Genomic DNA, 14,547 nt, shown 5'->3' with positions numbered 1-14,547 from the left:
CTCCTTCAGTCCAAGAGTCCAAATATGACTCTTTCAAGAACTCCTGGGCTTCCTGGAATCTTAATGGGTGTTCACACCATTAAATCAAAGCCACACCCACAAATCTCCCTGAACAAAGTCCTCCTCTACCTTCAGTTTCTGCTGTGATTGTTGAGGAACAATGACCTCAAGCATCCTAGAGGCCTTATGTTTGACAGGATCTGGGAGAAGCACCCTGAGTGTCTCTAGAGGACCCTTTCCATGACTGAACAGGCTTCTGAGGTACCACCTTTGATTGTCTGAAGTCTTCACAAACTATTATATAGTCACACCTTCTACTTTACCTTTAGGCCATGTTATGGTCCCCACCAAATTCATATGTTGATGCTCCAACCCCTACCGTGATGTTATTTGGAGGTAGGGCCTTTGGGTCGTCATTACGTTTGGAGGAGGTCATGAGGATGATGGGATTAGTGTCTTTACAAGAAAAGAGACTCGAGGAGGCTTTCTCTCCACCACGTGAGGGACACATCAAGAAGGTGGTCATCTGCAAGCCAGGAACAGGGTCTTGCCAGGAGTCAAATCTGCCCACATCTTGATCTTGGGCTTCCCAGCCTCCAGAACTGTAAGGAATAAATGTCTATTTTTAAGATGCTCGGTCTATGGTATTTTGTTATAGTAGCTCAAGCTGATGAAGACAGATTTTAGTACTGAGTAGTGAGGGTGTTGCTGTGACAAATACCTAAAAATGTGGAAGTGACTTTAGAACTGGGTAATGGGGAGAGGCTGGAAGAGTCAAGAGGTGTGTGCTAGAAATGTGGATGGGAAAGTCCATTTTGGTGAGGCCTTAGAGGAAAATGGGGGAGCATGTTGTTGGACAATGGAGAAAGGGTAATCCTTATTGCAAGATGGAAAAGAACTTGGTTGAACTGTGTCCTAGTGCTTTTGAAGGCAGAACTTGAGAGCAATGAAACTGGATACTCAACAGAGATTTCTTTTTTTTTTTTTTTAATTTATTAGACAGAGAGAGATCACAAGTAGGCAGAGAGGCAGGCAGAGAGAGAGAGAGGAGGAAGCAGGCTCCCTGCTGAGCAGAGAGCCCGATGCGGGACTTGATCCCAGGACTCTGAGATCATGACCTGAGCCGAAGGCAGCGGCTTAACCCACCGAGCCACCCAGGCGCCCTCAACAGAGATTTCTAAGACGTGTTTGGACAGCAGCTTGATTCCTCCTCCTACTAATAAAATGTGAAAGGAAAGAGATGAGCCTAAGAAAGAACTGTTAAACCAAAAGGAACTAGAACCTAAAGATTTAGAAAATCCTCAGCCTGTCCATATTCCAAAATATTAGAAACTGTGTTTGAAAGAGAACACCGAAAGATGTGGTTGGACGATCACATGATAGACACTATCATGAGTAGAGATAACACATTATACATCTAAACTTGTTAGTAGAGACTAACATGATAGAGATTATAGGAGCAGAAACAATGCTTGTTTGAACTGAAGGGAACCAAGACAGGAAGATATGAAGGAAGGCTTCTGGTCTTCTTAGATTCTATAAAACAGGGCAACAAAGTTAAGTGGCTGTGAATGTGCACTATTCTTCAAGAAAAGAGAAAGATGACCCCAAAGGCAATTCAGAATCATCAGGGCCAATGCCTTGGTTTTGACAGGCCAGAGAGGATTCATCTGAGGCCTGGGGGCAGGACTGGGCCACCTAGCAGAGCCATGTGAGTGGGACCTCATCTAGCAAAGCTGCAGGGGTAGGACTGCAACCCCAATGGGTCCAGAGGGCAGAATCTCAAACCAGAGAGGATTATTCTCTAGCCTTAAAATAAAAATCTAATGGTATTTGCCTTACTAGGTTTTGGACTTGCTTGGCACCCATCACCCTTTTCCTTCTTCTGATTTCTCCGTTTTGGAATGGGAATGGCTAGCCTGCACATGTCTTACCACTGTATTTTGGAATCATGTAACTTATCTGATTCCACAGAGGAATTTTGTTTCAAGATGAATTATACCTAGTGTCACCCACATGTGATTTAGATGATATTTAGGTTCTTTGGACATTGGAGCTGAGGTAGGAGAGTTAATTTTTGAGCCTGTTGAAATAGAACGAATGTATTTTGGGTGCAGGGACATGAATTTTGGGGGCCAGGTATTTTCTAACAGCACCCCTAAGACAGACAGATTTCCTTGCAGTAATCTGGGTTTGATCCTTGCTTGAAAGCCACTGCTAAATTTTAGCACTGGCTGCCATCTAGAGAGACTAAAATCTCAAAACTGTCAAGTCCTGGTTCTTTCCTGTTTCATAAAAACCAGGCAGTACCTTCTGCTTAGAAACTGCCATATTAGGGGTGCCTGGGTGGCTCAGTGGGTTGGGCCGCTGCCTTCGGCTCAGGTCATGATCTCGGGGTCCTGGGATCGATTCCCGCATCGGGCTCTCTGCTTGGCAGGGAGCCTGCTTCCTCCTCTCTCTCTCTCTGCCTGCCTCTCTGCCTACTTGTGATTTCTGTCAAATAAATAAATAAAAATTAAAAAAATATATATTAAAAAAAAAAAAAAGAAACTGCCATATTAGATCACCCACTTCATTGGGAACATTCTCCCTTTCGAAGGCACTGTTTCTAAACCTTGTGTTACTTCATATCCAGGATCCCCTTTCCTCCAGTTTTCAGTAACACGTTCTTTACTTCCTTTTGAGCCCTCACTGACAGTATCTTCAACGTCCAGATTTTTAAAAATTATTTTATTTATTTGAGAGAGCACTCAGGGTGAGGGGCAGAGGGAGAAGAAAGCTCTCCACTGAGCAGGGCTCCATCCCAGGACTCTGGGGATCATGATCCAAGCCAGACACTTAAACGACCGAGGCACTCAGGTGGCCCCAAAGCCTACATTTCTAATAAGTTTCTTCAAGATAGGCTTTCTTTAATGCACTCCTAAAAATCATTCCAGCCTCTGTTCACTGCCTGGTTCTTTCTTTTTTTAAAAGACTTGATTTGAGAGAGAGAAAGAGAGATCACAAGTAGGCAGAGAGGCAGACAGAGGTTGGGGGGAGCAGGCTCTCTGCTGAGCAGAGATCCCAATGTGGGTCTTGATCCCAGGACCCTGAGACCATGACCTGAGCCGAAGGCAGAGGCTTAACCCACTGAGCCACCCAGGCGCCCCATCACTGCCTGGTTCTAAGCCACTCCCACATTTTAGGTAGTTGTTATGGCAGCATCCCACTTCCAGGCACCAAAATCTGTATTAGTTATCCATGCTGCATGACAAATTACTCCCAAATTCGATGTCCCAAAACAACATTTGTTATCTCAGTTTCTGTGGGTCAGGAATTTGGGCACAGTTTAGCTGGGTGCCTCCTCCTGGCACAGAAGGCTGTAATCACCTCAAGGCTCAACTGGGGGACGATCCATTCTAAGGTCATTTATTTGGCCTTTGGCAGGTCTCAGCTTCTCATTGTCAGTTGGCAAGAGACAGTAGTTCCTTGACATGTGGGCCCCTCTACTAGGCAACTATAGTAGGCTGATTTGTATCCTCCCCTCCAAATTTATGTCCACATGGAACCTCAGAATGTGGCCTTATTTAGAAACAGCATCTTTGCAGATGTAATTAAGACAAAATCAGGGGCGCCTGGGTGGCTCAGTGGGTTAAGCCTCTGCCTTCGGCTCAGGTCGTGATCTCAGGGTCCTGGGATCAAGCCCTGCATGGGGCTCTCTGCTCAGCGGGGAGCCTGCTTCCCCCTTCTCTCTCTCTGCCTGCCTCTCTGCCTACTTGTGATCTCTCTCTCTCTGCCAAATGAATAAATAAAATCTTAAAAAAAACATACTGGATTAGGGCAGGCCCTAAATGCAATGACAGTGTTTTCATAAGAGAAGAGGCCACAGAGAAGAAGGCCATGTGAAGACAGAGACTGGAGTAAGGCACTCCTTTTGCCCAAGGAATGCTGAGGACTGTTGCAAGCCACCAGAAGCTTAAAGAGGTAAGGAAGGATTCTCCCCTAGAGACTTCACAGGGAGCACAGCTCTGCTAACACATAGAATTCAGACTTTTGGTTTCCAGAACAGTGAGAAAATAAAATTCCTGTTATTTTAAATCACCCAGTTTATGGTAATTTATTATGGCAGCCCCCAGGAAACTAATAAAGAACCTCACATTTGAGCTGGCTTCTTTCAGAGCAAATGAGAAGAGAGTAAAAGAGGCTGCCCAAGATGGAAGATAAAGTTTTTCTGTAATGTAATCTGGGACAGGACATCTCATCATTAGAAGCAAGTCCCCAGGGCGCCTGGGTGTCTCAGTTGGTTAAGTGACTGCCTTCAGCTTTTGATTCTGGAGTGCCGGGATCGAGTCCCACGGCTGGCTCCTGGGTCCACGGGGAGTTTGCTTCTCCCTCTCACCTTCTCCCCTCTCATGCTCTCTCTCTTTAAAAAACAAACAAACAAAAACTTAAGGAAAAAAAAAAAAAGAGCAGTATGATCTTAAAAAAAGAAGAAGAAGAAGAAGAAGAAGAAGAAGCAAGTCCCCAGATCAGCCCATAAGCAGGGTGAGGGGATTACACAAGATCATGAATACCTAGAGGTGGGCATCATTGATGGCTACATTAGAAGTTGCCTACCACAGCCACCTCCCCAGCAAAAAATGGAGGAAACTTCTTCCTCTGGGCTCTGCTTTCTCCATTCACTGATTCCTTTAGCAAATATTTATTAAACACCTGCAATGGATTAAGTTTTGAGGATGTGGTCAATAGTACAGGTAAGATTCTTTCTCTTGAGATCATTTACAGCCTAGTTGGGGAAAAAATACTATAAGAATAACAAACAAATCAACACATAAATAAAAACTGTGGTAAGTACAAGAACGTAAGTTATGAGACAATAAGAAAATCTAACTTAGATTGGGGATAAGAATTAGACATGTCTTTCTGATAAAAAATTTTTTTTTAGATTTTATTTTTATTTATTTGAGAGACAGACAGTGTGAGCTAGAGGTAGAGAGAATCTCAATCAGACTCTGCGCTGAGCCCAAAGCCTAACATGGGGTTCCATCGCATAACCCTGAGATCATGACCTGAACTGAAACCGACTGAGCCACCCTAGTGCCCCTAAAATGGTATTTGGAATGTGGTTGAAGAACACGTAGAGTAATCGTCAATGAGTTGAGCTGCCAGATTCAGTGTATGAGCTCTTCATCTCTGGATTTCTATATGTAACACAGTGCCTGACACAGCAAGGCACCTGATAAATTATTACGGAAGCAACAAATGGATAAATCCAAGGACCTTTTATTTCCTATTATGGATAATGTCAATTCATCTAGAAATGTCCTCCCAAAGTTCGCTGCTGGACCACTGCTTTTATTTATATTAGTTAGCACAGGTAAAGCTGCTATTACAAAAAGACTCAAATACATAAAAGAGCCAAACAATAAAGGTTTATTTTTTTCCCATATAACAGTCCTGGGTGGATATATAAGTCAATGGAGCAGAGGTTCTCCTCTACTCAGGAATCTTCCATCTTGAAGCCTTGCCTTCTCCAGAACCTTCTCATCATCGTCTAGCTGGCAGAGTAAGTAAGAGCACCTGTTGACCAATTTTCCGGACCCAGCCCGACAATGGTGCACACCTCTCCTGTTCACTTTTCATTGGGAAGAACACAGCACTGGTTGCTACTTAAAGGGGGCTGAGAAATGCACGGGTGGCGTATGGCCAACAAAGAGGACGACGACATCCGCACCACAACATACATCCAATTACTTGAGTTATCCTCTGCTGTATCACACAAAATCCTCAAATTATCCTCGAAAGAAAAAGACTGTGGATTCCCCACCTTCACCAGCACCATCACCCTTCCAGTTGCTGAAGCCAGACTCAGGATAAGTTACTCTTGTTTCATTTCTTATTCTTACCTTCCATATCGAATCCTTCAGGAAATACTGTCCACTCGATCCCAAAACATACCATAAATCCGTCCACCCCATCTTTGCTGCCACTGCCTGAGTTCAAGCATCAAAATAATCGCTCATCTGGATTATGCCAATAGCCTCTTAACAGCTCTCCATGTCTCCACTCTTGCTTGCCCATATTTCTCTATCTAGCAGAATGATCTTTCAAAACATAACTAACTTCGACTGCATCACTCTTTGGTTAAAAACCTTCCAGTGACATAGAATAAAATCTAAAGTCATTACCATGACCCTAGGGTGTATGATACAGCCCCTGCCCACCTCTCCAACCTCATTCTTGGTCACTTTCTCCTTCGACTTGCTCTGCTCCAGCTACGGTGAACATTCGGCTGGTCCTTGAACATATTCAGCTTATTTGCACTTTTAAGATTTTTGCACCTGCTGTTCCACCCGCCCAGAACTCTCCTCCTCAGATTTCCAAGGGTCAGCTCCTTCTCGTTTCTCAGGGGTCTCAGCTTAAATGTTACCTCCTAGGAACCCTTCCCCTATCATCAACCAGGAAAGGTCCCCACCTCCAGTTATCCTCTTACCTCAGCATCCTGTTCACTTTCTTCTTAGTATCTACAAACTCTGTGTCTCCCTCTGCTTATTTGCTGCTTGGCTTTCCTGAAAGTAAGATGCACTGAGGAGGTACCGACTCTTGTTTCGGTTGTTTCCCAAGTGCCGGGCAGGGCTGGTACAGGGTGGTGCTCAGTACGTAACTGAACGAATGAAGACCCACCAAGAGGCGATCTGCCAACAGCGCGTACAAGGTCCTGGGACAGGTAGTTGGTGTAGTGGAAGGGGCACAAACGTGGGTTCCAATCCGGACTTGACCACTTCTCAGCTATGTAACCTGTAAACGCGGGGATAAGAACATACTTACCTCGTAGCACCAAATGCCTCCTTTGTAAAGCAGAAAGAACCTGGTGGGCTAAGAGAGCCTCACGTAAAATTAGCCCTCCGAACATGTAACGATGACTGCGATTATTATACACCGTTCTGTTCTCTTACCGCTGGACCCGTCCAGGACCTCCGTCTCCTCTTCTTCATCCGGTGTTGAAACATCCCGCCCCGGCTCCTTCGCGAAGTCTGTTTCTGGCGGAAGGAACCTCTTTCTCCGCCGGGGAGAGGCTTCAGGTAGCGCGAACGCCACTCCAGTCAGGCGGCCTTCTCCAGTGGCTCCGCCCCCGTCTTACGCCATCAGCGCGACGCTAGCGCTGCGGAGGGCCCCGGGGCCTGTCTTGAGTATGGCGCAGCTTGAGGGGGCCCTGGCAGACGCCTGCAAATCAACCTGGTGATTTGGGGGCGCTCGGAAACCCCCGCGGACGGCGGCGAGCAGCGCGTGCAGCCGTGGGGGAAAGGAGTCGGGCGGCAGGAGGGGCGGCCCGTAGCTCAGGCGGGACACAGAGCCGGCAGGCGGGCGGCCGGCCGGCAGGGCTGCCCGGCGCGGGTGTCCCGGCGATGTGTGGCGCTGAAGCGGCATCGGGAGCAGCAGCGGCGGCGGCGGCGGCCTCGGCTTCGGCTTCGCAGCGGTGCCGGCGGCGGAGACGGAGGCGCAGGTTCCTCATTAGGACCTGGCGAGCCCAGGCCTAATCGGCGGCCCCGCGAGGCCTCTACATCGCGCCCCGGACGGGGACCCTCCCCGCCTCGCCCTGCCCCGGGAGCTTGCCTCCCCGGCCGGGGATGAAGCCGGGAGGCGGCCGCGCGGGGCCCAGCACAAAGGCTTGTCCCCGGGGGCCGCCGCCGCCAGCCTAGAGCCGCCCACCGAAGCGGAACCGGCGCCGGGGCCCTCATCCCCGCCGGTCCCTGGGGGCGGCTGCTGCCAGTCTCCCCGAGGCCCGGGGGCCCGAACGCCGAGCCCAGTGCTCCCTCGGCTACGGTGGGACTACGGTGCGCAGTCTCCGCCGCTCCCGGCCGTAGAGGCGCCACGGAGCATGTCCGAGGAGAGCGACATGGAGAAAGCCATCAAGGTAAGGGGGAGATGCCCCCTTCCTCCCCGCTTTGTCCCTGTGGCATTCCTCTCGGCTCAGCCTCAGAAAGCGGAGAGAACTTGGAGTAAGAGATGCCAGCGACTCCGGGTTTCTGTCTTTCCAGATTCCGTGGACTGCGTTTTACAGCCCTGGGGCGAATGGTTTGTGTATATATAGGGAGGGATGTCCGACTCCCTCTGACTTCCCTGATTAAAGTAGGGATGTGATTTGTACTCATCTAAATCGCAAGGTGAGTGGAGTGGAGATACTTGTTATGAGTGGGAAGGAGAGGGCCCTACTCCACTTTCGATCAGTCTCCAAGTGCCTCCAGTATTTGTTTCCGGATGATCTACAACAGTATTTGGAGAGTTGGACTTTACCCATCGCTCTCCATTTGTTTGAAACCAGCCTCCTCAAAACTTGGAGTTTCAGAAGGGGTGGCTCGCCTTCTTACAAAAATCTGTCTTTTGGCACATACTGTGTTTACTTTTGCGTATGTTCCCTCACCTTTTCCTTTTTCCTCTCCTCCTAGGGAGCATTTAATTTATTGAGGAAGAGCTCATGGTGTTCTGTGACTTACTGCTCTGTTAACAACCACAACAAATCAAATATGTGTGTTCTAAAATGACCCAAATAAAGTGAAAAGTTTTTAAAAATGTGCTTTTTACTTTTTTTTTAATAGGCTAACTTTGAGGTATTAATAGTCAGAAACTCATCTAGCTGTCTTTAGGAAATTAGAATCTTGTGTAAATTGAGCCCGAAGTTCAGTATGTATAATTTACTTATTTTGCAGTATTAAATAAGTGTATTTAAGAATTTCATTTTCCCTTGAAGGACAGGCATCCATTGGCAACTTAGGTTTATTTTCCCCCTTCGATACACAGTTAAAAAGTCACACTTGTAATAATTTTTTGTTTAGCAAAGCTTATAGAAGTCATCTGTCTTTCCAAAGGAACTTCACCTTTTAAAGAAGGCATGGAAATATACACATACACATTAAGGAAGATCAAATCTTAAGTAATAGAAATAACGGTTCTAAAAGACTGCATTTTTTTTCTTTTGGTTTGGATTTTATTGGTACAGGGTCATGAATTGTTACCTAAAGTTATATGATTGGGTTGTGACTCAAAACATATATGGCAGATTTTTTTAAATTCAGGTATTGTCTGTTTTTTGCCAAGTGCTGTCTTAGGCACTGGTGGTGCAAAGCCACACTCCCAGATGGCCCTGCTCTCATGGAGCTTATATTCTAGATGGTGGAGTTAGGTAATAAACATTGCGAAGTGCTTATAATTATGAGAAGGGTGGGGGGTATTATTTTAGGAAGAGTAATCAGGGAAGGCCTCCCTGAGGAGGTCACATTTGTGTAGAGGTCTGAAGGGAACGAGGAAGCAATCTTCCACTCTCTCAGAGAATAGTATGACAGGCAGTAGGAACAGCAGATACAAAGGCTCTGAGGTAGGTATAAGTCTTGCGTGATCCAGGAACAGCAAAGTGAACGCAGTAGGTCAGTGATTATGTTGTAGGGAGATGATGGAAAGCTAGAGAACATAGGGGCTTGTAGACCATTGTAGGGACTCTGGCTTCGACCTTGAGTACAGAGGAACACTAGGGAATTTTGAACAGAAAAGGGACACAGTTGTAATGGATAAATATATAAATGGGGAGGCAATGTAGCAATGTTATATAGTGGTTACCACTGTTTCTCTAGGTAAACTCAAGGGTTAAAATCTCAGCCTTGCCATTCATTAGCTGTGTCCTTGAGTAAGTCACTTCACTTCTCTGTCCCTTAGTTTCCCCACTCATAGAAAGGAGATAAAACACTCCACAGCTCATAGGGTTTTTTGAGTATTTAATGAACAAATATATCTAAATGTGCTTACAATAATCCCTAACATTTAGTAGGAACTTAATGAATATTAGCTCATAGCAACTAAAGAGTATTTTAAGAAAGTCTTAATTTCTTCACTTGATCACTATTGCCCAATCTGACTTTCTTAAATTTTTTTTAGCTTTTCTTCATGTACTTGACAGTCATTGGTGAGTCTGCCTACTAGTTTGAGTGTGTCCAACCAACATAAATAAATGGAGTTGAAAATATCGGATCTGACAACCAGTACTGACTAGGATATACTCCCTTGCACGCCAGCCAGCATCACATCAAATAGAACTTCTCTGTGGCATTGTATTATATTCATTGTTTTGCTTTCTTGAGACTGTCCCTCAGTGGTGAAGTCTAAGACCAGTGTAGTTAGCTGGAAAAGCTGTTTTCCTGGGCTAATCAGACCATTTAAACTTCTGCTTCCTAGAATACCTGTGTGGTTTGGTTGGTTAAGCGTCTGCCTTTGGCTCTGGTCATGATCCCATGGTCCTGGGATGGGCTCCTTGCTCAGCAGGGAGCCTGCTTCTCTCTCTGCCTGTGGCTCCCCATGCTTGCTCCGTCTCTCTTTCTCTCTCTGACAAATAAATAAAATCTTAAAAAACAAAAACGAAAACAAAAAAACTTCTGCTGCCTGACTACGTAAGAGCAGTCTGATTAACATCTCATCCTATTTCTCTTCAGAATAATTAGGATATGGCCAAGGCAACAACCTTAGGCTCTGTCTTCTCATTTCTGTCTCTTCTCCTCTAGCCCCATGACCTCACTATTCCTAAGGCACTTAGCTAAACCTGGAGAAAGCATTTTGGAATTAGGGATCGCTTATGTATTTGCCTTCCTTGGTATATGGCAGAGTTCTTCTTCTTCTTCTTTTTTTTTTTTTTTAAGATTTTATTTATTTATTCGACAGAGACACAGCGAGAGAGGGAACACAAGCCAAGTTGAGTGGGAAAGGGAGAAGCAGGCTTCCCGCTGACCAGGGAGTCTGATGCCAGACGGGATCCTAGGACCCCGGGGTCATGACCTGAGCCAAAGGCAGACGCTTAACCAACTAAGCCATCCAGGCACCCTGTATATGGCAGAGTTATTAATATTTGATGAATTTAGTGAAAATTCATTTCCTTAGTTTTAAAAAATATTTTAAAAATTGCAGTATAATTTATATACCCTAAAATTCACTCAATGTAAGTGTGTAGTTGAAGACTTTTTAGTAAGTTTACAGAGTTGTGCAACTATCATCACAATCATCTCAATCCAGTTTTAGAATATTTCCATCCCAGGGCAACTGTGTGGTTCAGTGTGTTGGGTGTCTGACTCGGTTTTGACTCAGGTTATGATCTTGCTTATGAGATCAAGCCCTGCCTTGGTCTCCGTGCTGGGTGTAGAGCCTGCTTGGGATTCTCTCCCTCTCTCTCTCTGCCTCTCCCCTCCTCACCCCAGACCTCTCCCCCGTGCCAACCCTGCATTCTCCTCTCTCAAATAAATGGATAAAATCTTTTTTTTTTTTTAAAGATTTTATTTATTTATTTGATAGAGATGACAAGTAGGCAGAGAGGCAGGCAGAGAGACAGGCAGAGAGACAGGAGGAAGCAGGCTCTCCAAGGAGCAGAGAGCCCGATGCGGGGCTCGATCCCAGGACCCTGGGATCATGACCTGAGCCGAAGGCAGAGGCTTTAACCCACTGAGCCATCCAGGCGCCCCATAAATGGATAAAATCTTTTTTTTTTTTTTTTTAAGATTTTATTTATTTATTTGACAGAGAGAGATCACAAGTAGGCAGAGAGGCAGGCAGAGAGAGAGGAGGAAGCAGGCTCCCCGCTGAGCAGAGATCCCGATGCGGGGCTCGATCCCAGGACTCTGAGATCATGACCTGAGCCGAAGGCAGCGGCTTAACCCACTGAGCCACCCAGGCGCCCCTGGATAAAATCTTTAAAAGAAATAAAAATATTTCTATCCCCCTAGAAAGTTCCTTTTGCCTCTTTGTAGTCAGCCTCTACTCCCACTCCCCACTCCTGACAACCACTGATACACTTTCTGCCACTAGTTTTGTCTCTAGGAATTCCAAGTTAATGGAATTGTAGAATACGTAGTCTTATGTATTTGGCTTCTTTTACTTACAATACTTTTTAGTGCATATATTAGGAGTTTTTTTTTTTATTGTCGAGTAATCTTTATTGTTTATTCATCCCCAGTTGATAAGACATTTAGATTCTAGTTTCCAGTTTTAGCTAATATGAACAAAATGATAAACTTGCCCATACAAGTTTTTGTGTAAATATTTGTTTTAATTACGTTTTTAAAAGATTTTATTTATTTGATAGAAAGAGAGAGAGAGAGATCACAAGTAGGCAGAGGGGGAAGCAGGCTCCCTGCTGAGCAGAGAACCTGATGCAGGGCTCAATCCCAGGACCCTGAGATCATGACCTGAGCCAAAAGCAGAGGCTGAACCCAATGAGCCATCCAGGGGCCCCTTGTTTTAATTTCTTCTGGGTAAATACTGAGGTATGGAATTACTGGGTGGTACAGTAAGTTTATGCTTAACTTTTTAAGAAACTGCAAAACTTTTCCAGAGTAGCTTTACCATTATTCATTCCTACCAGTAGTGTTTGAGGGGCCTTTTTTGTTTTTTGGGTTTTTTTGTCTTTGTTTTTATTTTTGTTTCCCTTCTGACAAATATTTGGTATTGTTAGTCTTTCCATTTTAGCCATCCTAGTGGTTGTGTAGTTGTTCTGATTGTGGTTTTAATGTGCATTTCACTAATGATTGTTTCCGTAGTGTAGTGGTAACACGTTCGCCTGACACTAATGACTAATATTGCTGGTCAGCTTTTCATGTGCTTGTTTGCCATTTATATATCTTTTCTTTTTTCTTTTTTTTTTTTAAGATTTTATTTATTTATTTGACAGAGATCACAAGTAGGCAGAGAGGCAGGCAGAGAGAGAGGGGGAAGCAGGCTCCCCGCTGAGCAGAGAGCCCCATGCGGGGCTCGATCCCAGGACCCTGAGATCATGACCTGAGCCGAAGGCAGAGGCTTAACCCACTGAGCCACCCAGGCACCCCTACTCATTTTTAAATTGAGCTGCTTTTATTGAGTTAGAAGAGTTCTTTCTAAACTCTGAATAAAAGTGATTTATCAGATATATGATCTGCAAATATCTTTCCCAGTCTGTGGCTTATCTTTTCACTTTTAATGGTTTTAATTTTGATGAAGTCCAGTTTATCTTTTTTTTTTCTTTTTTTTTTTTTATGGATTGTGCTTATAGTGTCATAGCTAAGAAATCTTTGCCTAGCCTCAGGTTACAAGACTTTTCAATTACATTTTCTTCTAGAAATTTTGTAGTTTTTAGTTGTTTATTTAGGTCTAATATCCACTTGGAATTAACTGTTATGTGTGGTGTTACATATAGGTCTAAAGTTTTGTTTGTTTGTCTTTAATATGGATATCCAGTTGTTCCAGGACAGTTTGTTCAAAACACTGTCATTTGCCTATATAGTTACTATGTATTACCTTTTTCAAGAATCAGTTTATCATCAGTGTGTGAGTTTATTTCTGGATTCTCTGTTCTGTTCTTGATCGATAGGACTATCCTTATGCTAGTAGCATACTTAATTTGATTACTGAAGCTTTATAGTAAAATTTCCAAAATTGGATAGTATGAGAACAAACTTGGTTTCTCTTTTTCAAAATTAAGTTGCCTCTTCAGGTTCTTTGTATTTCCAGACAAATTTTAGAATCATCTTGTCTGTTTCTACAAAAAAGAGTGCTGGGATTTTGACAGAGGTTCCGTTGAATCTGTAGGTCAGTTTGGGACAGTTGCCATCTTAACAATATTGTCTTCTAATCTGTGAACATGGTATAGCTCTCCATTTCATTAGGGCTTCTCCTGTTTCTCTTAGCAATGTGTTTGTAGTTTTCAGTGTATGGATCTTACACTTTTTAATAAATTTATGCCTAATATTTTGTTCTTTGTAATGCTATTTAGAATTGTTTAATTTCATTTGGATTGTGTGTCACTAGTGTATAAAAATATAGTTCATTTATATATTTTGATAATGTGTTTTGCATCCTTATCACAGTTGCTAAGTTCTAGATTTTGTTTTTGTTGTTTTGTAGGTTCTTTAGGATTTTCTACATATAAAAATCATGTTTTCACAGCAAATAAATACCATTTTACTTCTTCCTTTACAGGATGTATGCTCTTAATTTTGTTTTCTTGCCTTATGCCATGGGTAGAACCTCAGGTACAATGTTGAATGAAAGTGGCAAAAGTGGACATCTTGCCTTGTTCCTGATCTCAGGGGGAAAGCATTAAAGACTTATCACTGAGTAAGTGGTTTTGTAGATGTCCTTTGTCCAATTGAGGAGTTTCCTTCTGTTCTTGTTTGCTGAGAGTTTTTTTTTTAATCAGGAATAGGTATTGAATTTTTGTTAAATGCTTTTTCTTCACCTGTTGAGTTGTTCATACAGTTTTTGTTCTTTATTCTTAATGTGGTATATAGTAACATTAACCGATTTTCTGATATTAAACCAATCTTTCATTCTTGGTATGAACCCTACTTAGGCTGATGTGAAATTATTCTTACATGTTTCTGTATTCAGTTTGCTAATAATTTTGCCAAGGATTTTTGTAACTGTATTCATGAGAGATACAGGTTTCTAGTTTTCTTCTGATGCCTCTGTCTAGCTTTGGTATGAGGGTAATACGTGACTCAGAATGAGTTGGGAAGTATACCCTTCTTTATTTTCTGGAAGAATTTGTGTGGAGGTTTGGTA

The 14,547-nt window shown here is 43.8% G+C and overlaps 1 protein-coding gene and 1 long non-coding RNA gene across 4 annotated transcripts in view; one reads left to right on the top strand and one right to left on the bottom strand.

Annotated features, from left to right (window-relative positions):
* Positions 1 to 5,391: 5,391 nt before the first annotated feature.
* On the bottom strand, positions 5,392 to 7,118 carry LOC116572072. Its single transcript, XR_004278116.1, has 2 exons — positions 6,936 to 7,118; positions 5,392 to 6,777 (listed from the first exon to the last, which is right to left on the bottom strand). It is a non-coding gene; the product is annotated as an uncharacterized LOC116572072 (long non-coding RNA).
* A 672-nt stretch (positions 7,119 to 7,790) lies between these two features.
* Positions 7,791 to 14,547, top strand: part of MAPKAPK5 (MAPK activated protein kinase 5) — a 35,997-nt gene continuing 29,240 nt past the window's right edge. For 2 of the 3 annotated variants that reach the window (XM_032310774.1, XM_032310773.1), the window contains exon 1: positions 7,791 to 7,894. In XM_032310774.1, the coding sequence (XP_032166665.1) occupies positions 7,859 to 7,894 (36 nt within the window). In that variant the 5' untranslated portion in view covers positions 7,791 to 7,858. Of the gene's footprint in view, positions 7,895 to 13,962; positions 14,101 to 14,547 lie in introns of all 3 variants that reach the window. The other variant, XM_032310775.1, reaches the window with a different exon arrangement.

Source organism: Mustela erminea, chromosome 13, assembly GCF_009829155.1.
Source record: "Mustela erminea isolate mMusErm1 chromosome 13, mMusErm1.Pri, whole genome shotgun sequence".
Classification (NCBI taxonomy): domain Eukaryota; kingdom Metazoa; phylum Chordata; class Mammalia; order Carnivora; family Mustelidae; genus Mustela; species Mustela erminea.
This window is presented reverse-complemented; position numbering and strand designations above follow the sequence as displayed.